Genomic DNA, 25,649 nt, shown 5'->3' with positions numbered 1-25,649 from the left:
TGCAGAAGTGAATTATTGCCCCTTTGATTACCTGGGGTATTTGGTTTAAGTTCTGCTGTGAGGGCAAGATGACAAAAGAGTTGAGGTTCTCTGTAGTAGATGAAGTCAAGTCTTTTTTTGTGAGAATTGTAGCATCTCTTTGTTGCTTCCTTTGTAAATTCTACATACAGACCTGCGGTAGGGAGAAATTGGGATACATGTGGGATCTTCATACTTGACTTAAAAGTTGAAGCCTCTGCACCTTTTCCCTTATTTCTATTCTCACACTCTTGGGGTGGTGGGGTGGGTCCTGGATCTGTCTCTGCACCATCATCAGAGGATGGTCTCTTTCTTAAATTTAGTCACTCCATTTCTAATATTGAGTTATTGGTTCTGGGGGGTTGGGTGGAAGGATATATGTTGCTATGGTTCTAACTCTAATTTTGCCAAGGAAAGTTCCATCAGTGTGCAATGTAAGATCAGTCATTGTCTAGTCTAGATGTACATTTGAGTTTCGGATCTTCTCTCTAATCTGAAGATCATAAAAAACTTACAGAAGGAGATGGGGATGAGGGTGGAGGTGGGGAAGGGCATTTCAGAGTGAAGGCATTGTAGGTTTAAAGTAATAAAAACACCCCCAGGAAACTTAGATTCAGTTTTCTAAAATAACTGAAAACCAACTGATATTAACTGTATTAGTCTGTTTTCACACTGCTGATAAAGACATAACCAAGACTGGGTAATTTATAAACAAAAGTGGTTTAATGGACTCACAGTTTCATGTGACCGAGGAGGCCTCACAATCATGGTGGAAGGCAAAAGCCACATCTTACATGGCAGCAGACAAGAGAGAATGAAAACCAAGCAAAAGGGGTTTCCCCTTATAAAACTATCAGATCTTGTGAGACTTATTTACCACCACAAGAACAGTATGGGGAAAACCACCCCCGTGATTCAGTTATCTCCCACCAGGTCCCTCCCACAACACATGAGAATTATGGGAGCCACAATTCAAGATGAGATTTGGGTGGGGACACAGCCAAACCATATCATTAACAATATTAGCAAATAGACATAATACTTACTCTGTCCCAGGCACTATTCTAGGGCCTTGATGTAAATTAACTCATTTGATCCTTACAACCACCGTCTGAGGGATGCATTACTTTTTTCCCATTTTTCAGATGAGTAAACTTAAGCATAGAGAAAGTGATTGGCCACAGTGCATAGCCATCATTTGGAGAAGCAGGTATTCAGGTTGAAGCAGGCTGAATCCAGAGGTTTTGCTTTTAATTTCTTGGCTGTGTTTAGAACTTTGGAAATTCAAGCTGGTTGACTCTATTGTACTGCCAAGGAATAGTATACTTATCTATAAGCAGGGACATTGCTCATTATTGTACATTCTTTCACCTCAGAGCAACAGCAAGGCAACTTGTGATTGATTTTATACTTTAATGAAGGCCACTCAGTATGTAGAGACATTTTTCCCCAAGACATTATTTTGACTAGAGGTTTCTAAAATTGTGTAAATTTATATGTAGCATGCAAAGAATACCATTTTGCTTTCTCCAATTTTTGGTGAGAAATAAAGGGACATATCTGTAATACTTAACACAAACTCAATTTTATAGTCAATTCTGTATATAAGCAGAGCATTCCATGTTTATGTCTGCTTTTTTTCTAGGCAATTAGGAAAAACATTTATCTTCTAAATTATACTGTACGTTCTTGTTCTGAGTAAGCAGTGGTTCCAGTGGTTTCTTTGAAAAGTCTGCTTCTAGAATTAGATGCATCATTTATATATATATTTTTACTTTCCGCCTTTTGATCAATTTGGACTCTTTCCTTCTTTGCTGTGTTGTCATAAGTAGATTTAAATTTAGTTGTGAGAGCACATGAAAATGTGGCACCAGGACCATTTTGGGGTTAACAAGGGAGGGCTTCATACAGTCGTGCAAATATTATAATTGGGGTGTAGATTCCTGATAAAATTAGCCTGGAGAAATCAGACTAGCTGTTAGTGCCAAACATCTGGCTAGTAGAGAACAGTTTTTTGGTTTTTCACGTTGCCACCATACCAAGTCCATTGTCTCTATTATTTAATGCCTCCTAGGGCTAGAATTCCACACAGACAGTGATGTTAACTACTATTTGTGTCATCATCTAGCTCATTGTTATCCCTAGGGGATGAATGAGAAAGTAAGAGGATTACCATTTTGCCATTTCTATTTCAAAACACCTTCTATTCAATCTTTTCTTTGGGTCAGCCAGTGTTCTCAGTTGATGAGTGGTGGGCCCAATGTGGTAGCATAATAGGAAATACATTTTTATGTGAAAGCACTGCTGGGGTTTCCAGCCATTCCTAAAACCTCACTTGCAATTCCATGAGTAGTAAAAAGAGGATTCAGGCCACCTCTATACCTACTTCAGCTTTGCTTCTTGTGAATAAACAAATGCAAAATAGTTCTAGTTTGCCCAAACATTTTGAACTTCTAAGGTAAATACCAGATGACCTATACATTGGGAAGCAGGATTGCTAAGAGACCTTAGTGAGTGCCGTAGTTGTTTCTTACAGCTGGTAAGTAGAATGAACTTTTAAGTGGCCTTACCAGGAAGGCTGAGTCCACAAGTGAATGGTCAGGAATCCTAACCTTTATAGAGGGAATGTTTTATAGTTGCTATTGGCAATAACAGTGTAAAATTGCTGAGAATCAAAATACTGCTAGCCACAATGCCATTCCTTCTGACGCCCTTACCCTACACATACCCCTGGAGAACTAATATAAATTTAAAACCTGAAATTACTCCTGTTTTCCCATTTCCCTCCTTATTTTCATAGACAACCACCTTTTCTTTTGACCCCTACTATCTTTCTTTCCAGTGGGAAAGTGGCTCCTTTATGTGAGCCAGTATGCAATTCCAGCCAACCTAGTAAACAATTCTGTTCTCTTTCTTATGAAACAGCTTATTCACATGGGCAAGGCCTAGAATGTCTAGTGTTACCAGCTTCCCCAGCGAATGACTATTACGCCCACTGCCAGGGAGCCCCTCTGCCTCCCTCCTACCTGAGCAGATCCTGGGCAGTTCATAGTGACTCAGTTTACGTTATCAGTTTTCTCCTTCTGGTGACCTCTTGATCCTGGGTTATTCTACTTAAGGTCGTTAGGACAGACTGTAATCATTATATTCATCTCTGGGAATCTTATTAACTCTGTAATTTTTCTGCTGTCCAGATTCGCCTCGTCACTTCTGGTGGTATCATTTAATCTGCTGGCTGCTGAGTGCTGCCGGGATCATCTGCATTCTTGTAGCACATGAACACTACACTGTCGATGTGATCATTGCTTATTATATCACAACACGACTGTTTTGGTGGTACCATTCAATGGCCAATGAAAAGGTGAGAGCAGTGAAGATGCTTGGATAATTTCTTTGCTTTGAATGCAGTGGACCCTTTTCATGTCATGGGGTTTTAGATAGCTTAATGGGGATAACTGATGTTGCCACATTCACTTAAACATATATCCATTACTGCTTTTTAAAATAAAGCAAAGAACTTCACAAATATGAATGCCATTTATGGATAAAGATGCCATAAGGTTATGGAGCACAGTGCATCACTAACTCAGGTAATTTACACTAGAATGAAGAAATATATGTACTAAATTAAAATTTAGGAACCTTCTCTGTAAAAGCATTGTAGTGCAGCTGGGTAAGACATAATCCCTGCCTTCAACTTAAATTAATTTTAAGGAGAAGGTAACAGCTATTTAAAAAAAATTTTTTTTTTTTATTTTGAGACAGTCTTGTTCTATTGCCCAAGCTGGAGTACAGTGGTGCAATCTTGGCTCACTGCAACCTCCACCTTCCAAGTTCAAGCGATTCTTGTGCCTCAGCCTCCCAAATTGCTGGGATTACAGGTGCACCCCACCACGCCTGGCTAATTTTTATTTTGTATTTTTAGTCGAGACAGGGTTTCACCATGTTGGCCAGGCTGGCCTTGAACTCCTGACCTCAAGTGATCCTCCTGCCTCAGCCTCCCAAAATGCCAGGATTACAGGTGTGAACCACCTTGCCCGGCTGATAGCAGCTATTGTTTAAAATCACAAACTAAATAGCTTATGAATGACTGGATTTGGTATATCCTCTGGTGATAATGGTGCTCTCTGGCTTCCCTTCCGATTCTTCCTCATTTGCTACTGCTGCTTCCTTGTTTCCAGATACCCTTTTCTTTCTTCTCCCATTCATACTTAAAGAGCTAGCTCAAATGCCACCTCTTTTTTCTGTAACTCTTGCTCTCTTCCTCTGGTCCCAAGGCAGAATTATTCCTCCCAGTCTCTGTTTTCTCCTAGTCTTGGTAAGTGTCCTTGGTATAATAGAGTTGGTCTGTGTACCATGACTTACTTATCTTTGAATAGACTTGCCATATTGTCAATTTGGAGAATTTGTGAGCAATTGAAATATGACATTTCCAAAGGATCGACATCCAACTCTTGGTGTCCACTAATAAATGCTCTTTCTATGGATTACTTTATTTCTCTTTGTAGCTCTGTTTCCTATTTTGTAGTCTCCTATTTCCATCTTCCTTCTTACACTTCCATCTAGTTGACTGCTGACAACACTGAACAAAATTTTCATCTTTCCTCTTAAATGTGTTCAACCTTCTGAGCTCTTCTTTCACTCTTTGACCCCTAGATTTGATCACTCACACATCCTGAAAATTATTCCTCCTGAGTAATTCTGACATCCACTCCCAGAGTCTCCATTCTTACTGGAATTGCAGGCAGAAGAAACTGCATGAGCCACAAAGGCAGGCAAGACACCTAGGTGTGTTAGGGGACCGGAGTCATGGTAGAGTTAGGGAAAGGACATGAAAATCATTACTGCTATGTGATCTGAATTCTGTTTTCCTTAGGTTACAGTGAATGCCAATTTAAGAAAATAATTAGGATGCAAATTGAGAAAGATATGTCTCATTTTACTTTTTTTCTACCATTTGCAGAACTTGAAGGTCTCTTCACAGACTAATTTCTTATCTCGAGCATGGTGGTTCCCCATCTTTTATTTTTTTGAGAAAAATGTACAAGGCTCAATTCCTTGCTGCTTCTCCTGGCCGCTGTCTTGGCCTCCTGGCTGCTTCAAATCATCATGCAAAAAGTATTCACGTGTTCAGAAGATTGGTGAAGACAATGAGAAATCGACCTGAGGAGCAAAACAAAGGCATCAGCTCTTACACCAAAAGAGTTAACGCTGTAACCAAAGGTATAGTTTTGTTTTTTATTTTAGGAGAACTGACTGGTAAATGAAGAAATGGACCAAATTTTGTGTAAATGAATAGAAAGATGAACAAAGTATTACCCTTTGACTGCTTTTCTTCTTCATCCCGAGAAAGATACATTCTCTTGCAGCTCTTCATTCATTGGTGACAAGCCCCCACCCTGGGACTTTACTAATGAGCTTGTTAAAGAGGTGCCAAAGAACATATTCCTCCTTTCTTTATTCTTTCTCCACCAAAACCCTCTACTTCAGAATTTTTTCAGGATATTTTTCCTCCCAAGGTCAGAAGAATGTGTTAATATTTTAAATAAAATATCTGGACATCTACAGCCACTGTGTAAATAGAACAGCCTAATATTGAGAGTGGTTTCTAGCATTAGGTTTAGCAAGGGGAAGATCCACGGGTTGTGCGTCAGCTTTGGGTGAATTTTGTTTCTACCCTGTCACGTGGAAAGTTAGGGTTGAGTCCTGGAGTGCACACTGCTGCTGCCACCCAACGTGCTATGTATCACTTTTAATTTGTTTTGTTTTGTTTTGTTTTGTTTTTAAAAGATCATTTTATCTTAAAAAGGAAAGCTGATCCAAGTAAACATGAAAGTATTTGACACACCCCACAGATTTTACATGTGTGTAAACGTTTCACTTTAAAATCTCTATGACAGACACACAGGAAACATGAGGTGGTTTCTGTTAATGAGTGGCCCTTGAGTACACACTTAGATGCTGTCTGCCCTGTAAATTTGGATCTGGTGCCCCAGGGCAGTCAACTCTTCTAGCATAGGCTGAAAACACATGTGTGTCAACTGAGGCTCACGCCACTTGGGGAATGAGCCTGTTTCCCTTCCAGGCCAGGCCCTGGTGTGAGATCAATTTTAGGGCTCCTAATTGGAGCACAGAAATATATTTGGTCAAATTTCATTGAAGGTGATTTCTTCCTTTTTATATTGTACTTTATGGAAAAACCAAGATGGAACCTGAAAGTTAATGTATCCTTGCTAAAAATGTGTCCTTGCTTTTAGCAAGAGACTCAGCTTCTCATAACTAGTCCTAAGGACATATGCCACAATTGAGTAATTTTACTTCTACCCTGTGAAAATAACATGGTGCTGCACTATAATATACTCTCGGAATCAGTGTGTTAGTTACAGCTACACAGTGAAGGGGGATAACTGTTTCTAAATTTCTTTAAGGTGATGCCAAAAAAATGGATTAAAAAAATCTGATCAGATTTAATGTTATCAGATTTAGTGCATTATTTAATGCTATTGAATCTTTTGGATAATTCTTGGCTTAATTTCTTAACTACTTTTGAAGGTTGATTTGCAAGACTTTTAGAAACCTTAGAAAAGTTTTAAGGTTGCAAAGTTATCAACACTAGGGCAGAGGGTGGAGAGACCAATGCGGGTAGAAGGAGGCAGTTATGTTTATATTGAAGGTGAAATTTGTCTTTCATTTGGAATGGAAAACATTCCCAAATTTATCATTATAAACTAGTCAGCCTTGACTGCACAAAATTGACCTTTAAATTGCTTGAGAAAAGCACAATGCAAATCGTTCAGAAGGGTCAACATTCTTCGGTGCTAAAATCTTGTGTATGTTTTCAGAATGGCTTTTTCTGTGTGTCATAGAATAATCACTAAAGGAAAGGTAGTTGAATTTAATGTCATGAAGCAAGACTCTTTAATTCAGTTATTTTAAACAAGAATTAAAACCCCAAACATTCTTGGCAGGCTTTGAAGCACACTGAATTTTCCAGTATTTCTTATTAAATACACCAATAATAAACATATGCCTAGTTTACCTGATGAGTTTAGACATAATTCTATATAATGTTCACTTATATTCATTTATTAAATAGCAAAACTTGTGCAAGAACAAGGTGTTCTACTTGAAAACACTGATTTTTAAGTTCCTGTTGCCTGATTATAAAGAAAATAATCTGACACAGAAGCCTGGATTTTACTCTCCTAACACTGGTGTTTTCCTTGAGCCTCTAATTCAAATAAGACAAATCGATACACCTTACAACCTTATTCAGCTGTGTCTGGATAACCCACCTTTCGTCTATTGAATAAAAAAAAGTGTTTAAACTCAATAAATAAAAAAAAAATGTGTACCAATTACTACAGACCCCCTGAAACAGTAAGCCTTGGATTTTAGTCAAGTAATCCAGTTTTTTAATTTAAAAAAAACACCCATCACCTTTTAAAGAACTTTAAAAACACCTGTGATGCCAATGTGGCCACTGCCACTGCCATGTCTTTACACGCATGTGTCGTATAGCTCTGTCATTCAGTTGAGGAAGTCCATGGTTTGCAAATAAGGGTGGGAGAATCAAAATTTCAGGATGGTAAAAAAAAAACATAGTAAAACCCATTTACATATAGGAAAGAAAACTTGACCTTCAACCCAGTGTGCCACTTTGGGATATAAAACAAGTATGATCTTGCCTTTGAAATCATAAATGTTTGGAGCACCTATTCTTTGCCAGTTAAGATACATATCTTATTATCCCTTTTTTTGTTTTTAAGTCTGTGCTCCTGTTGAAGCTTTTCCTGTAATTTAGGTTGTCTGTGAAATACCTATAACATATAATTCCTACAGAGTATGCCACATTTTTTTCCTAAATGATTTCAAATGAAGTTCTCTCAGATCCTATCATTGAACTCGTCCACTAGATCTGAAAATAAAGCATCCTTTCCCGAGTCCACTTGAACTAATTGTGAATTTGTTACTTAACTTACTGGCATCTTGGGAAACAAGTTTTGCTGTGGAAGGAAGGCTGTTTTGAGAGTGAGCATTGAGTCTACTCTGGTTTGTGGATGACATTGCATTAGGGTTCTTTGCTGTATTACCAGTGCCCCCTTGTGGCAATATACTTTATGACTAGGAATGCAAACACCACTTTTAAAAGCCTGTTTTCAAGTTTTTGAAAGGCATTTGTTTTCTGTTATGTGTGCCAATAATCTGAAAGTATCATGTGAAAGGAATTATTTTAAAAGCATTTTAAACCTTTCCCAAAGGTAAAATGTGCTCAGATGATAGGCACGTGTAATTCTAACCTTTTATCCATTTGATCAAAGAAATTTGTAGAACATTTTTACCTCTCATGATCACAATCATTAGTGTCTCCCTTTATAACGATCTATATTTTGTTTACTTTGAAACACCAAATTTGTTGTCTTGTTTTTTTTTACATGACAGAACTCATGCAGTTTCTTTTTTCATTGAAAGTTCATATCTTGCCCCTTAAATAGTTCAAACATTTCTTTCCTAATTATTTTTTGTTTTTGTTCTGCACTGTAAAACTGATTAAAACTTTAAGCCAACCTTAATGCACTAGCCTCTGTAGTGTAAGGAAGTGTGAGAAGGAATTTCTTAATGAGTTTACATGTTTAAATCAAGCATATTATAAGTTATATGCCATGTGTTGAAGGCTTTTCTATTTATATATATAAAGATTTTTAGTATTTGTTTTTAATGTCCTTGTGTTGCAATAATTTAACGCCTTTGACTCAGTTGCTGAAAATATTTCTTCTATAAAGAAGTGCTCTTGACTTCAACACCCAAACACTGAAAATCATGTCAATGGTACCCAAAGATAAGTTTTTATACAGATACACACCTTATAAGTTCTGATTTATTTTCTTACTCATTAATCTATGCTATGTTCTAAATAAATCATGAATGAGAAGAGTGCTTTATTGTGGAATTATTTAAAACTGTCCTTTAAAAGAAAAAGAGGAAATGATGAACAAAAACTAATCTAATTGCCAAGTTGGAATTCATTATTTAATTTACCTCCTATGCAATGATTAATGCTGCAAAACGTATGGTTATGTTACCGTATATTCACAAAAGAAATATTATTACAAGGTTTCAGAGGTAGCCAATTGCATTCTTTTGGAAATTTACTGTACTGTTTCAATGTGTTAAGTGCCTTGTTGTAAAGTAAAATTTTAAGTCTAGAATTCATTATTTTCCTGACATATATTTTTCATTATATCTACTGTATGCTATTGTGATAGTTTTATGAAATGCTTACATTTTAATCAAGTATGTAAATTTCAGAAGCTCTTTTCTCCTACCCACCAGTACCTTAATCATTGGTTTATCACATTGGATTCAAATTCAGGTTCCTTTTTTGATAAAGAGGAAATTTGTTTTCCATGCTTGTGATTTTGTGTTTGTAAACATTTCAGGAGGAATTTAGGAGTGTAACTATAGTTTATACTTCTAAAATGTTGTCTTACATTTACATTTTTAAGTGCCTAACTGTTGAAACTGATTTATGTTTCTCTTCTAAAGGGGATATGTGTACTTGGTTTCTAATCTCTTTGGTTTTGCTTTTTTAAAAATGCAAGAGCCTATACTTTGTATTTACCTAATAAACCACAATGATATCAACAGTCTTTTCAAAATTATTACTGTTTCTTTCCATTTACAAAATGTGTCATTTTTAAAAGAGTTCTAGTTTTAGAGTACTTGTTAAAACCACAAGAGGGATATTTTCTTCAAAGACTATTTTTAAAATAAAGTAATAACTTTCAATTAATGGATTTAAGGTGAAAAATAATTCAGAACAATACAAGGTCATTCATGGAGAAGAAAATCACACATTCCATGATTCTGATTTTCACTGTTCACAAGAGGACAAAGTCACTCATGAAAAGCAGACCCCTTTTGGTCACTAGGTCTCCTTATGCCTTCACAAGACAGAAGCCTAAGGTAATGTCCTCAACTGGAGTTTGCTAGACATTGCAACAGCAAGGTGCAGAAAGTTGGTTTTGAACCTGCTGATGACAAATACCCCTCCTCCAAGATAAATTTTGTAAAAGCAATTCAGTGGGGTGAAGTGAATAGGATAAGATAATAAGGTTCAAAGAGTAAGTTACAGGAGATAGTCCATGCTTTATCCTTGGATTGTCTAGAAATGATAGAGCATAGATCAGAATAGTTTTTCTGCCACCTCCACTCAGACCTTGGACGAAAAGCTCATCACAGTGATGTTCTGATTATCCTGTGGAAACACTGGCATGCTGATTTTGCTGGCCACATAGCTTCAAAGGCTGCCCTTATCTAGAATGCAGTGTGCAAGAAACTAATGTGAACTCTTGTTTGTCGTGCAAGGGACTAACAGGAACTTTTACTAAGGGGCTAATTCATTCTGGGTTCCATTTGTTTTCTTCATACAAAAGCTCTTGAGTGTGCCTCCTATGAGAGAATAAAACTCTCTGGGCATTTTTGAAAGTTCTGAGGATAGTGAAGTCTTTTAAAGTAGTACTCTGTCTCTTACTCCAATAAGGAATCAATAGGAACTTTACAACTGCAGTTAAAGTGGCATTTTCAATCACACTAATCATGGGCAAGTTTCGTAAGTAATAAAACCACTTTGAAACAAAAAAGAATGGTGATCATTCATGCTTGGTTTGAGATCTCTACCTCACAGCTGTTGATTTTAGAATCAGAGTGTAGTGGTGTGTCCAAACAAGTTTTGCCACCAGGATTAGATGCTAGTCTCACTAGAAAGTGAATTTAAATTCACTTACTTCAACCCCCATCCCATCCCCACCACATTTAAAGGTAGAAAAGTATCATCTGTATGATCCATATGCCTACTCAACGACGGACTCAGCTTCAAGTCTGTAAGGTTTTTTGATTGCAGGTCATTACAGTCTTGACCCTGCGCAATGCCTTCAGTCTCTTCAGATGATCGTGCTATTAAGAGGTCACCACAACTTTTAATAATGTTCATCTTCTCTGATATTTTGAATCTCCTGCTGAGACATAGGAAGACAGGAAACTAGACTATGTTCACAAACCATTTGAGTGATTCTGTGTGCCATGCACTAGAGCTGCTGATACATAAAATTCCTGACATCAAAGTGGGAATGTCTGCACTGTAAGACTCGTCCATAACTCCTAAGTCACATCATAATAAATTCAATTGCATAAAATATATGCAAGTCTTAGGAAATGTTTGTAAGTTTTAAGAAGTGTTGGTCAGGGCCTTCACAGCCAGCTAGATGTTCCAGAAGTGGAAGTGAATTGCTTTTCTGGATGCATTGTCACTGAATTTTACCATTATTTTCTATTTAATATTTTAGCAAAATCGCAAAATAGACATCAAATTTTATCTCATCCAAAGGTTGGGAGAGGTGATGTGCCATGGTCTCTGAGCATCCATCCAGACATTTTTTGCTGGGCATGCTGAGTGCAAGGCCCTAACTCCTGTTTCCCAGGCCATTTCTCAGGATTGTATTTGCAGTAAGCAATGTTAAGTAATGAGGTAGCATATCACCCTAAATAAGAGAAGTCTATTTTTCTGTTTACTGTAAAGCAGTAAAAACGCCAAGCTCAGTGGTCCTCAGTTGAGTTGCAAACCCACTACATATGTAACATCTGTCTTGACCTCTCCAAGTCATCCCTATGGGATTTGAGAGACAAGGGAGCCAAAGGGACCATGCTGACACTTTGGCTACTGCTATGCTATGCGTAGTGAAGTCCTTTGTCTCTGACTCAAGAGTCTTGTGTCTTCTCCCAGTGTCCAATGAAACAGGAATCAGGCTAACTTGTGGGCTTGTAAGTAAAGTCACAGATGCTTCAGAGACTGACATGTAAATTTTATTTTCTTCTAATACATAAGAATATCAGAAGTGTAATACTGTATTACTAATATAAGTTAGGATAGTAATGGATTATGTATTACTATGTGTGTGTATATAGATATATAATGCACATTTAATCCATATGCGGCACCTGTAATCAAACAGCATTTTACAGTTAACGCTTGACATACATTCTTTAATCTTCACAAAACCCTGTGAAGTAAGCAAGGCAAGAGAAGGTGACCTCATTTTATGACATGAAAGGGTTCATAAATGTTAGAGCTAGAACTTGAGTTTTGTTTTTGTGGGCTACAGCTTGCTGCATAATTACTATGGTCACCATCACCGTTTGTTAGGGTTTTGTTAGGAAATTAGTTTCAGAAGCAAACTGTCCTTGGGCCAGGTTCTTTGTCACATGCTACAGATTTTTCTTACAATTCACTACATTTCAAAGGGGAGAAAAGTTGACTCCTAGTGCAAAATGACCTTGAAGGCAAAAGAATCCTCAAGAATCCTCAAGTGTCTGAGCCCCACAAATTTGTTAGAATAAAGCAAACTCACTGTTAATGAGTTTTAATGTCATATGTCTAAGATTATGTTTCCAAAGCCCCCACTCTGCCTGTCTTTCCTACATTTGTGCACACTAATCAGATACATGAATTGTTTGGCCATAATCTCTCCAGAAACTTCCAGAAAAGTGAAAGATGAATTGCTAGTGTGGAAATGTATTTTTTCTAATGGAAGATTTCATTCACTAATCTATGGTACCCTTGACCATGGGATTAAAAGTGATCCCGTTATCCCAGTCCCAAGTATTAGGTTGGTGCAAAAGTAATTGCAGTTTTTGCCATTGCTTTTAATTTCAAAAAACACGATTACTTTTGCAACAACCTAATAACTACAGCTGATCCAGCACAGCGACACAATATGTTTAGTACCATCCTGTACTACCAACAAAGTTACTGTATTTCACCAGTAACTAGTGAGTTGATTTTTTAATAACCTGCCTTAATATTGGAGAGAATATCAGAGTTTGGGCAGTTCTCAAGAGCATTTTGAGATTAAATTATATCAGAGTTCAGTTCAAAAACAGAAATAATTGTTCAATGTTGTTTTGTATAGCAGCCTTTACAAAAGAAGTGGTGACAAGACTTCTCCTGGAGCTATATAAAATGAAATTGCCCAAACTGAAAAAATTGCAAATATATGGGAATTAACCAACGCACTTAACCAGTGGATCAAAGAAGAAAGTGCAAGGGGAATTTGAAAATATCTTGAGACATAACGAAAATACAGCATACCAAAACTATGGGATGCAGCAAACACAGCACTGAATGAAATGTATAGCTGTAAATGCATATGTTTTAGAAAAGAAGAAATCAATAATGTAACTTTAGATCTTAAGGGACTTGAAAAAGAAGACCAAATAAAATTCAAAGTTAGCAGGAGGAAGGAAGTAATAAAGACTGGAGCAGAGATAAATAGAGAATAGAAAAATAATAGAAAAATCAATGAAATGAAAAACTGGTTCTTTGAAAAGAGCAATAGAATTGACAAACCTTTAGCTAGACTGCCTAAGAAGAAGGCTCAAATTACTAAAATCATAAATGAAAGTGGAGATATTACTACTGATTAAACAGAAATAGGTTTATAAGAGTACAATGAACAAATGTACACAAAACCTACCAGTATTGAATCATGAAGCAATAGAAAATCTGAACAGACCTCTAATTAGCAGGGAGGTAGAATGAGTAATCAGAAACTTTCCAACAAAGAAAACCCTGAACCGTGGCTTTGTTGGTGAATTCTACTAAGCATTTAAGGAAAAAGTAGCCAGACATGGTGGCTCATGCCTGTAATCTCAGCTCTTTGGGAGGCTAAGGTGGATGGATCACTTGAGCCCAGGAGTTTGAAACTAGCCTGGACAACATAACAAAACCCCATCTTTATTTAAAAAATAAATAAATAAATAAATTGGGCATGGTGACACGTGCCTGTGGTCCCGGCTACTTGGGCACAAAGTAGGAGGACTGCTTGAACCTGGGAGGTTAAGGCTGCAATGAGCTGTGATCATACCACTGAACTCCAGCCTGGGCAACATAGCAAGATCCTGTCTCAAAAAATGAAGAATTAAAACCAATCCTTCTCAGACATTTCCAGAAAGAGGAAAGAACACTTCCTAATTCAGTCTATGAAGCCAGAGTTATCACCAATACCAAAGCCAGACAAAAACACTACAAAAAAAAAAAAAAGACTAATATCCCTTATAAACATTGGCATAAAAATCTTCAACAAACTACTAGTCAGCTGAATTCAGCAGCATATTAAAAGGGATATATAACAAGACCAAATGGGATTTATTCCTGAAATGCAAGGATGGTTTAACATGAAAATCAATCAACATAATACATTACATTAACAGAACGAAGGGTGAAAGGACATGATCATTTCAATTGATGCAGAAAAAGCATTTTACAAAATTCAACATTCTTTCATGATAAAACTAAACAAACTAGGAATAAAAGGAAGTTACCTCAACATAAGGAAGTTATTATGAAAAAGCCAGTTAACATCATGCTCAATGGTGACTAAAACCTTTTCCCCTAAAAGGGAAATGTCAAGAATGATCAGAAACAAGTGAAGAATACCCAGTTCTCCACTTGCATTCAACATAATATTGGAAGTTCTTGCCAGAGCAATTAAGCAAGAAAAAGAAATGAGGCATTGAAATTGGAAAGGAACAAGTAAAATTAACCATTTGCATATGACATGATCTTATATGTTAAAAAATAAAAATTCAACAGAAAAACTTGTGTAGATTTCAAATCATATGAGTCTGAATGAAAAATTTAAAAAAATAAATTTTAAACTGTTTAATGAATGAATTCAGCAAATTTGCAGACAAAAACACACAATCAGTTGTTTGTATGCACTAACAATGAACAATCTGAAAAAGAAATTAAGAAAATAATTTCATTTATAATAGCATCAAAAGAATAAAGTACTTTGGAATCAATTTAACCAAGGAGGCAAAAGACTTGTGTGCTGAAAGTACAAAACATTGCTGAAAGAAATTAAAGATCTAAATAGATGGGAAGACATCCCATGTTCATGGATTAGAATACTTGATATTGTAAAGATGACAATATTACCCAAAGCAATCTACAGATTCAATGCAATCTCTATGAAAATATCAATGGTGTTTTCTATAGATATAGAAAAACCTGTCTAAAAATTCATATGAAATCTCAAGGGACTAAAATAGTAGCCAAATTGTTTGTCAGTATAGCCAAATTTTTCAAAATAGCCAAAAGTATTGAAAAAGGAATGGTTGGAGAACTCATATTTCCTTATTTCAAAACTTACTATAAATGTACAGTAGTCAAAACAGTGTGGTACTGGCACAAGGACAGACATATAGACTAATGGGATAGAATAGAGACCCCTGAAATAAACTCTCACATATATATAGTCAGTTGACTTTCAATAAAGGTGCTAAGACCATTAGATGGAGAAAGGATTGGGGCAGGCGGGAGGGATTGCTGTTTTTGTTGCTGCTGTTGTTGTCTGTTTGTTTGTTTGTTTTGAGACACAGTCTCACTCTGTCACCCAGGCTGGAGCGCAGTGGCACAATCTCAGCTCACTGCTACCTTGGCCTCCTGGGTTCAGGCAATTCTTGTGCCTCAGCCTCCCAAGTAGCTGGGACTACAGGTGCGTGCCACCACACCCAGCTAATTTGTGTATTTTTAGTAGAGATAAGATTTCGCTATGTTGGCCAGGCTCGTCTTGAACTCCTGGCCTCAAGTGATCTGCCTGCTTTGGCCTCCCAAAGTGCTGGGATTATAGGTGTGAGCCACCATGCCTGGGCAGGATAGTGTTTTTAACAAACAGGTCTGTGAAAATTGGAAATCCACATACAAAAGAATGAAGTTAGACTCTTACCTGATACCCCATACAAAAATTAATGCAAAAAATGTATCAAAGACCTAAATTTAAGAGCTAAAACTATGAAACTCTTAGAAGAAATAGATGAAGCTCTTTATGACCTTGGACTGTGTACTTATTAAGTATGATATCAGAAGAATAGGCAATAAAAAACAGATAAACTGAAATTTATCAAAATTTACTTTATTACATCAAATTACAATATGAAGGGAGCAAAAAGACAATCCACAGAATGACAGAAAATAGCTGCAAATCCTGTATCTGATAAAGCAGTCGTCTCCAACCTTTTGGCACTAGGGACTAGTTTTGTGAAAGACAATTTTTCCACGGACTAGCAGGGAGGAGGGAGATGATTTCAGGACAAAACTGTTCCAACTCAGATCATCAGGTAATAGATTCTCATAAGAAGCATGCAACCTAGATCCTTCGCATGCACAGTTCACAATAGGGTCAGCACTCCTATGAGAATCTAATGCCACCACTCATCTGAAAGGAGGTGGAATTCAGGCGGTCATGCATGCTCACAGGCCACTCACCTCCTACTATACAGCCCAGCTCCTAACAGGCCACGGACTGGTACCAGTCTGCAGCCTGAGGGTTGGGGACCCCTATGATAAAGGATCATATTCAGAATATCTAAAATGATCCTACAACTCAGCAACAACCAAACAACCGCTTTCAAAAATGGGCAAAGGATTTGAATAGACATTTCTCCAAAGAATATATGTAAATGTCCAGAAAGCATATGAGAAGATGCTCAGTATCATTAGTCATTAGAAAAATACAAGTCCAAAACCACAATGAGATACACTTTACTACCATTAGGATGGCTATTAAGGAAAAGACAAACAGAAAATGACAAGTGTTGGTGAGGATATAAAGATATTGCATTCGCCATTTACAGAACCCATTAAAAAATAATAAAAGAAATTGCAACCCTTATTGTTGCTGGTGGGAATGTAAAATAATGCAGCTTCTGTAGAGAACAGCATGTTGGGCCCCCAAAAGAATTACCATATAATCCAGCAATTTTACTCCTCTGTATGTAGCCAAATAAATTGAAATCAAGGACTCAAACAGATATTTGCACACCAGTGTTCACAGTATTTTTCACAGTAGCCCAAAGGTGGAAACAATCTATGTGTCTATCAACAGATGAAAGGATAAACCATGTGATATATGCAACAATGGAGTATTATCCAGCTATTAAAAGGAATGGAATTCTGACACATGCTACAAACATGAGTAAACTTTGAAAATGTTATCCTAAGTTAAATAAGCCAGATACAGAAGGACAAATATATGATTCACCTTAAAAGAGGTACCTAGAATAGGCAAATTCATAAAGACAAATGGAATAGAGCTTGTGACTAAAGGGAAGGGAGAATGACAAGTTGTTGCTTATTAGGTACAGAGTTTCTATTTGGAATAATGAAACACTTCCAGAAATACTGGTAATAGTTACACAACACTGTGAATGTACTTAATGCCACTGAACTGTACACTTAAAAACGACTAAAATGGTAAATGTTATACATATTTTTACCACAATAAAAAAAAAACCAAAAAACTCCCGATATTTCAGCATATTTTTAATTGAAAGAAACCGAAAATAACTTAGATGTTTACTAGTAGAGGATATGAGTAATAAGTTGTGACATACTTAAATCGATTTCTTAATGGGCTCCTTGGTTTGACCTTTGCCCCTTTACAGGCAGCGAAAGTGATTCTGTTAAAATACAAGCCAAATGATTGCATTCCTTCTCAAAAACTCTTCAGTGATGCACCATGTTACTGAGAGTAAAGATCAACATCTCTAAAACGCCCTACATTGCTACCTCTCTGATTCCAACTCTTACCACCTTGCCCTTGCTCTTTCCACCCTAGCCAGGTGGCCTCCTTGTTCCTGGAAAACTCCTAGCACACCTCAGCCTCAGGGCCTTTACACTCACCATTTCCTCTGTCTGGAATGCTCTTTCCCCAGGTATGTAAAAGCCTTCCATCAGGTGATCACCTGTCTATTTAAAAGAGGCCTTCCCTGAACAACCTGAATTAAATAAACCACTCCCCTACACACACACACACACACACACAAATACCTACCATCCTCTTCATGTGCCTTATTTCCTCCATAGTACTTATCACCAACTGACATTATACATTTGTCCATCTCTTTCTATCTTTTGTAGAGATGGGGTTTTACTATGTTGTGCAGGCTGGTCTCAAACTCCTGGGCTTGAGCAATCCACCCGCCTCAGCTTCCAAAAGTGCTGGGATTACAGGCTTGAGCCACCATGCCTGGCCTGTCCATCTTTTGTCTTCCCCCGCGAAAAACCTCTTCTAAGGGCAAGCACTTTGTTTTGCTTAGATAGTATCCCCAGTGCTGAGAATAGTTCATGACAATTAGTGTACTCCAGTAAAAATGTATTGATGAAGAATCTATTCAGTGAAATTATCAGACAGCTATTAAAAAGGATGAGGCTGATGGATTCTCATTGGCATGGAGAGATTCTCAAAATACACTGGTAGGTTAAAAGAGTAGGTTAATTAACCAAAAGCAGAGTGTGACACCATTTATGGGGGAGGAGGAGGGAAATTATGTAAACATAAGAAATCCAAAAGGATATATCACATTTTTAAAACAAATAACTCCGAGAGGTATAAAGGCAAAAGTTGGTGTGTGTGTGTGTGTGTGTGCATGCACATGTGTGTGTGCATGTGTACACTTTATGTATCAATAGCCTTAGAAATGTACCAGTTCTTTGTGGTATTTATCCTACTGAAATAATCAAAGATGTATATATCCCAGTATGGTTTACAATAGCAAAAAACCTTTAACGAGGGTTAAACTTTGAACTAGCTATTGGTTAAACTTTGAAATATTTTTAAACAATGGACTAGATTTTTTTGAATTCAAGTGTGAGGAAATAAAAGCCTGCAGGCTAAGCACAGCTGCTGCCTTTTTCCATAAAGCAAATTTTATTGGAAATAGCCATGCCCATTTATTTACTTATTGTCAATGGCTGCTTTCCTACTCCCACGGCAAGCAGAGTTACACAGTTGTGACAGACCATATGGCACACAAAATCTGAAATATTTACTATTTGGTCCTTTTCAGGCAAAAACTGCTGATCCCTGGGCTAGAATATAGTAATTAAAAATGATTTGTGGGAGGCAAGAGGATCACTTGAGGCCAGGAGTTCAAGACCAGCCTGGCTAACATGGGAAAACCCTGTCTCTACTAAAAATACAACAACAACAACAAAAATTACCCAGGTGTGGTGGCACACGCCTATAATCCCAGTTACTTGGGAGGCTGAGGCATGAGAATCTGTTGAACCTGGGAGGTGGAGGTTGCACTGAGCCAAGATTGCACCACTGTACTTCAGCCTGGGCAACACAGCAAGACTCTATCTCATAAAATAATAATAATAATAAATTTAAAAACAAATGAGCTGGGCATAGTGGCTTATGCCAGTAATCCCAGCACTTTGGGAGGCCAAGGCAGGCGGATCACAAGGTCAGGAGTTCCAGACCAGCCTGGTTAACATGGTGAAACCCCGTCTCTACTAAAAATAACAAAAATTAGCCGGGTGAGGTGGCATGTGCCTGTAATCCCAGCTACTCGGGAGGCTGAGGCAGGAGAATCACTTGAACATGGGAGGCGGAGGTTGCAGTGAGCCAAGATCGTGCCACTGCACTCCAGCCTGGGTGACAGAGTGAGACTCTGTCTAAAAAAAATAAAAAAATAAAACCATTCAGGACATAGGCATGGGCAAACACTTCATGACTAAAACACCAAAAGCGATGGCAACAAAAGCCAAAATAGATAAATGGGATCTAATTAAACTAAAAAGCTTCTGGACAGCAAAAGGAACTATCATCAGAGTGAACAGGCAACCTACAGAATAGGAGAAAATTTTTGCAATCTACCCATCTGACAAAGGGCTAATATCCAGAATCTACAAAAAACTCAAACAAATTTACAAGAAAAAAACAGCCCCATCAAAAAGTGGGCAGAGGATATGGACAGACACTTCTCAAAAGAAGACATTTATGCAGCCAACAGACACATGAAAAAATGCTCATCATCACTAGTCATCAGAGAAATGCAAATCAAAACCACAATGAGATACCATCTCACGCCAGTTAGAATGGCAATCATTAAGTCAGGAAACAACAGGTGATGGAGAGGATGTGGAGAAATAGGAATGCTTTTACACTGTTGGTGGGAGTGTAAATTAGTTCAACCATTGTGGAAGACAGTGTGGCGATTCCTCAAGGATCTAGAACTAGAAATACCATTTGACCCAGCAGTCCCATTACTGGGTATATACCCAAAGGATTATAAATCATGCTACTATAAAGACACACCACACAGTATGTTTATTTGTGGCACTATTCACCATAGCAAAGACTTGGAACCAACCCAAATGTCCATCAATGATAGACTGGATTAAGAAAATGTGGCACATATACACCATGGAATACTATGCAGCCATGAAAAAGGATGAGTTCATGTCCTTTGCAGGGACATGGATGAAGCTGGAAATCATCATTCTAAGCAAACTGTCACAAGGACAGAAAACCAAACACTGCATGTTCTCACTCATAGGTGGGAGGTGAACAATGAGAACACATGGACACAGGGCAGGCAACATCACACACTGGGGCCTGTTGGGGTTGGGGGCTGGGGGAGGGGTAGCATTAGGAGAAATACCTAATGTAAATGATGAGTTAGAGTACAGCAAACCAACATGGCACATGTATACCTATGTAACAAGCCTTCACGTTGTGCACATGTACCCTAGAACTTAAAGAATGTAAAAAAAAATTTGTGGGAGAACAACATGGAAAATGTTAATGATACTTTTTCCTCATATACTTATAAATATGTGAATATTATAAATAGGAATATTTATAAAGTTTAGAAATACATAAGACGAGAAGAATATACACATAAATGTTATAAATGATTACCTCTGAGTGGTAAGAATAAAAAGGTGATCGTTGCTCCTTTATAGTTTCCTGCATTTTCAAATTTTCTATGAAAACTGTATTACCCTTTTAAAAAGCAGAATAAAATATTGGCTTTGAACTATCTGGTTTGCAATGAGTATGTTCTTGCCTAAAAGAAGAAGTAGGTAGCCTTTCAATGTCCTTTCTTTGTAAAACTTCATTCTTAGTGAGTTTTAGAAATAAGACTTCATTATTAGGCAAAGGGCCAAGCACAGTTACCTAAACCAGGAGCTAACAACCTTGTGTTAGTTTTTTTTGTGTGTTTTTTTTTTTTTCCTTCTTTTTCAAGACAGAGTCTTGCTTTCTTAACCAGGGTGGAATGCAGTGGCATGATCTCAGTTCACTGAAACCTCCACCTCCTGGGTTCAAGCAATTCTCCTGCCTCAGCCTCCCAAGAAGCTGGGATTACAGGCATGTGCCACCATGCCCAGCTAATTTTTTTGTTTTTTTAGTAGAGATAGAGTTTCACCATGTTTGCCAGGCTGGTCTCAAACTCCTGACCTCCAGTGATCTGCCTGCCTCAGCCTCCCAAAGTACTGGGATTACAGGCATGGGCCGCCGTGCCCAGCCTCCTTGTGTTAGTTTTATTGAAGTAACTGGCTTATACTTTGCCATGTAAATATAATTTATTCTTTCAGATTTTATTGACTAAGCATGCTGTTAATCAGAGGCCAAAGTCAAAGTCCTGAGAATCCACTTAAGAAGAAGAATGTTAGACACCAGAGGAATCTAAGAGTCCTTGTGTTACCACTCTCTCTTTTGACCAGATGAAGAAAACAAATCAGAAATGTTAACAACATACCCTGGCCAACCCAGTTAGATTTGGACAGAGGTCCCCATGTGGTTTCCACGATGATTTCTGCATAGTAAACGGAAGTAAATGAGGAAGAAGTAAGGAACAGAGAATTCAGCAACGCTTTGGCCTACACAAAAATAAAACATCAGGAATTGGTAACAATTGTGGCCAGGCTAACTAAAGTGACTAACTATTCCTATGGGTACCCACTTCACAATACATGCATCTCATAAATTAAACCTGCTAAGTCTTCTTACTTTACCATGTCTTTTTCACCAAGATATTGGCTTTTTTTGTTTGTTTGTTTTACTGAGGTATAATTTACCTATAGTGAAATGTACAGTTAAGTTTTGACAAGTGCATACATCCAAGTAACCAACACTTCAATCAGAATATAGAACATTTCTACCACCCTAGAAAAAATTTTCAATGTCCTTTCCAGCCAATCCACCCTGTTCTAATGTCTATCACCATAGGTTCATTTTGTTTGTTCCAGAACTTCATATAAATGCAGGTATTTAGTATGTACTCTTGTGCCTCGCTTTTTCACTTGGCATGTTTTTTGATATTTATCCACGCTGTAGAGTGTGTCATAGCTGATTCATTTTTATTGTGGTATAGTGATCTATCAAATAAATATACCATAGTTTTCCCTTCCCCTGCCCCCCTCTTTTGTTGAAGGACATCTGGATTGTGTTCATTTTGGTGTTAAATAAAAAATAAGTCCTAATCCTGGCACCACCTTGACCAAATAAAGGGATGTTTTGGGAATTGGATTTTGTGACTTTTGAGATTCTGCCTTACACTGATATTTTTTTTTTTTTCAGGGGCCTTTCTCCCGTCATCTCTTCTCCAAGTAAATCATACATAATATATGCAAGTGGAGAGGAATGAAGTGGGTGATATTGAAGATAGGCACGTTTATTTATTCATTATACAAGACATAAAGGCTAAATATAGGAAACAATATCCTGGCAAGTCTCACATTCTAAGCTCGGAAAAGACTAGTAAATCTGCAAGGTGCAAAAAAGAGGCAGCAATAGTGACAACCTATTAAGTTTAAACTATTATCAAGAACCCAGTGATAACTATTATAATTACAGCTTTTGTTTATTGAGTACTAATTGCTAGACATTGTGCTAGTTATTTTATTTAATCCCTATGCTTGATATAAGTATATTTATTATCTCAATTTCAGTTCAGGAACATGGAGGCTCAGAGAGTGCATAAACACATATATAGAAGACACTCAAAGGAGTATATACGAAGTGAATCATAAGAACTTAAAGGGAACGAAGGTGTTAATTTTTAAATGACCTGTGGAGTTGCGCAACTAAATAGTGCTAATAACATTTCTACTTTCTCTCTTCATTAGCATTTTGCAAACCCTTCTTAAGCGATGCACTCTCTCTGTTCATACTCATTGACTCTGGATGGGTGTGGTGTGTGGCATTTACCTCCCGAGAATTACAAACCAACTGAACAATTGTAGTTTTACAAATAGAGTAATTTAATACCACTCTTTATAACAAAATAAGTACTCAGCTATTTTAGATATACTGTAACCAACAATTCTGGCCAAAATCCATGTAGAACAAGAAGGATATAGGTAGGAAAGTGGGTGGCTTAAAATTATCTTTAGGGTCTCAATAAAAATGATTTTTCCCATAATCCTCTCACTATCTTTCTTACCACTTCTGCCCACCCAAAAGATCTCTTAGTATTCTTTTCCTTTACTGCTTCTGCTATTACTTTTTTACCTATATAAAATAAGAGACATGAAGCAGAAAGTATTCCTTTATGTGGCAAAATCGCCCTGAATGTAATTTGGGGAAATTCATCCTTAAGGAGCACTGAATGAGCTGTGTGGTTTCATGTTTAAAATAGTGTATCCAGCTGGGCATGGTGGCTCTCGTCTGTAATCCCAGCACTTTGGGAAGCTGAGGTGGGCAGATTACCTGAGGTCAGAAGTCCGAGATCAGCCTGGCCAACATGATAAAACCCTTCTCTACTAAAAATACAAATTTGTCAGGCGTGGTGGTGCAGGCCTGTAATTCCAGCTACTCAGGAGGCTGAGACAGGAGAATCGCTTGAACCAGGGAGGCAGAGGTTGCAGTGAGCCAAGATCACACCACTACATTCCAGCCTGGGTGAGAATTCTATCTCAAAAAATAATAATAATAAAATAAAACAGTGTATCCATAATATGATGAACAGTATCACTTCCTGTATTAGTTTGCTAGGGCAGCCATAACAAAGTACTATAGACTGGACGTTTTAAACAACAGAAATTTATATTTATATCCTCACCATTCTGGAGACTAGAGGTCAAAACCCAAGGTATCAGCAGGGTTGATTTCTTCTGAGACCTCTCTCCTGACTTGCAGATGGCTGCCTTCTGACTGTGTCCTCACATCCTCTTTCCTCTCTCTGTCCTTATCTCCTCTTTAGACACCAGTCATAGTGGTAAGAGCCCATCCACAAGACTCCATTTGAGCTTAATTACCTCTTTAAAGGCCCTTTCTCCAAATACAGTCTTATTCTGAGGCACTGGGGGTTAGGACTTCCACATATGAACGGTGAGGAGAGGCCAAATTCAGCCCAGATTTCCTATCTGCCCCACAGATCTGTTAACATAGTGAAAATGAGAGATTTAGGAAAACACTATACATGCAGTTACATCCTGTACAATATAAAAGGGTGGCTGTTGGAGTTGTTAAATTAGTCACAGCTTCAACTATTTTAAAATCATTTGTGAATTTAAATTGCTTGTATGGGATGATGTATACAGCGGCTCTAGAGACCAAAGCCCTAGAATCAGATGACATCCAGAATGTCATGTTGAAGATCATATCTGCAAACAAGTAGTTTAAATTTTTAAAAACTTCTCTTAACAATTTAAAAATTCAAAAAAACTGAGAAAAGTAATCTCACAAGTAGTGGTTAATTATAGAAGATGAGAGGTGTGGAGGTTTTTTTTGTTTGGGGTGCATAAGCTTAAAATAACATGAAAAGCTTGTCAAAAAGAATATGAGAACAGAGTGGACTTGAAATTTAACATCCTACTGGCATCACTTGTTTATAGAAAAATAAAATGAATCATGTATTTATTTAGAGGATTCACTATGCTTTATTTGGTCACATTTTTATAGGTACAGCATGGTGTTCAAACTTTTCACGTATGGAGAAAAATGAAAAGGCTAGAAAAATGGCCCAGTACAGACAGTTCTATGCTCAACCCAACTTGAACAGAAACTACAGGATTTGGCCTAAACAAGACAGAAAGGGAAGCCCTTATCAGGAAAGCCATTATCTGGGAAGATTAAATAAAGTAAGACTTTGTTTTTAAAGTATTATACAATTCATATCCAATATTTCAACCTTAGCCTTTCAAGTGTTGTCTAACACCAATAATATTGCCACCCTTCCCTCAACCGGTTTTCTTTTTATATTTCTGGCTACTTAAATCCCCCAAGCAAATTCTGGTTTCGCTATTTCTGGATTTAAGTACATTTTCTGCTGCACCCAGGCCACACGCAGGAATGGACACAGCTTTCGCTCTCCGCATAGAAGTTTTCTAGCCCAGGGCAAGTTCTCAGAACGTGACTCCTGCCTCGCTGCCCGCCCCTCGCTTCCCCCACTCCCGCCATCATCCCTTCCGCAGCGTTGGCTGCCGAGCCGACACCCACAGATTCTGCATTCCATGGCTTCCCAGCATCCTGCTGCCTCTGCGTGGAGAAAAGGGTGCTGCGAATCCCGGTTTGGATAAAGAACTACACCGAAGCCTGCGGGAATATGGCATTGACCCCATTCTCCCAGCTCAGGGTATAGGTGCTAAGGCCGAGCTATCTCACTGGCCTGCTCACCAGTTTCCCGCACTCAGCACAGATCCTAGCACGGTTTATGCACTTCGTAACTACGCGTTTGCGTTTGTCAACTGACAAACGAGTGATAATCACAAACGAATGACACAAGCGAATCCAAGAGCCAATCAGAGCGCAAGGTTGTGTTGCCAGCATCCCAGT

The 25,649-nt window shown here is 37.8% G+C and overlaps 1 protein-coding gene and 1 long non-coding RNA gene across 14 annotated transcripts in view; one reads left to right on the top strand and one right to left on the bottom strand.

The window, feature by feature from the left end:
* SGMS2 (sphingomyelin synthase 2) overlaps positions 1 to 9,680 on the top strand; it is a 90,793-nt gene extending 81,113 nt beyond the window's left edge. For all 13 annotated transcript variants that reach the window (XM_050791017.1, XM_050791024.1, XM_050791015.1 and 10 more), the window contains 2 exons: positions 3,213 to 3,379; positions 4,982 to 9,680. In XM_050791017.1, the coding sequence (XP_050646974.1) occupies positions 3,213 to 3,379; positions 4,982 to 5,185 (371 nt within the window). In that variant the 3' untranslated portion in view covers positions 5,186 to 9,680. The remainder of the gene's footprint in view (positions 1 to 3,212; positions 3,380 to 4,981) is intronic.
* On the bottom strand, positions 1,787 to 25,484 carry LOC126954962 (uncharacterized). Its single transcript, XR_007725767.1, has 2 exons — positions 23,935 to 25,484; positions 1,787 to 5,181 (listed from the first exon to the last, which is right to left on the bottom strand). It is a non-coding gene; the product is annotated as an uncharacterized LOC126954962 (long non-coding RNA).
* Between the last annotated feature and the right edge of the window lie 165 nt (positions 25,485 to 25,649).

This window comes from Macaca thibetana, chromosome 5 (genome assembly GCF_024542745.1).
Source record: "Macaca thibetana thibetana isolate TM-01 chromosome 5, ASM2454274v1, whole genome shotgun sequence".
Taxonomy (NCBI): Eukaryota; Metazoa; Chordata; class Mammalia; order Primates; family Cercopithecidae; genus Macaca; species Macaca thibetana.
This window is presented reverse-complemented; position numbering and strand designations above follow the sequence as displayed.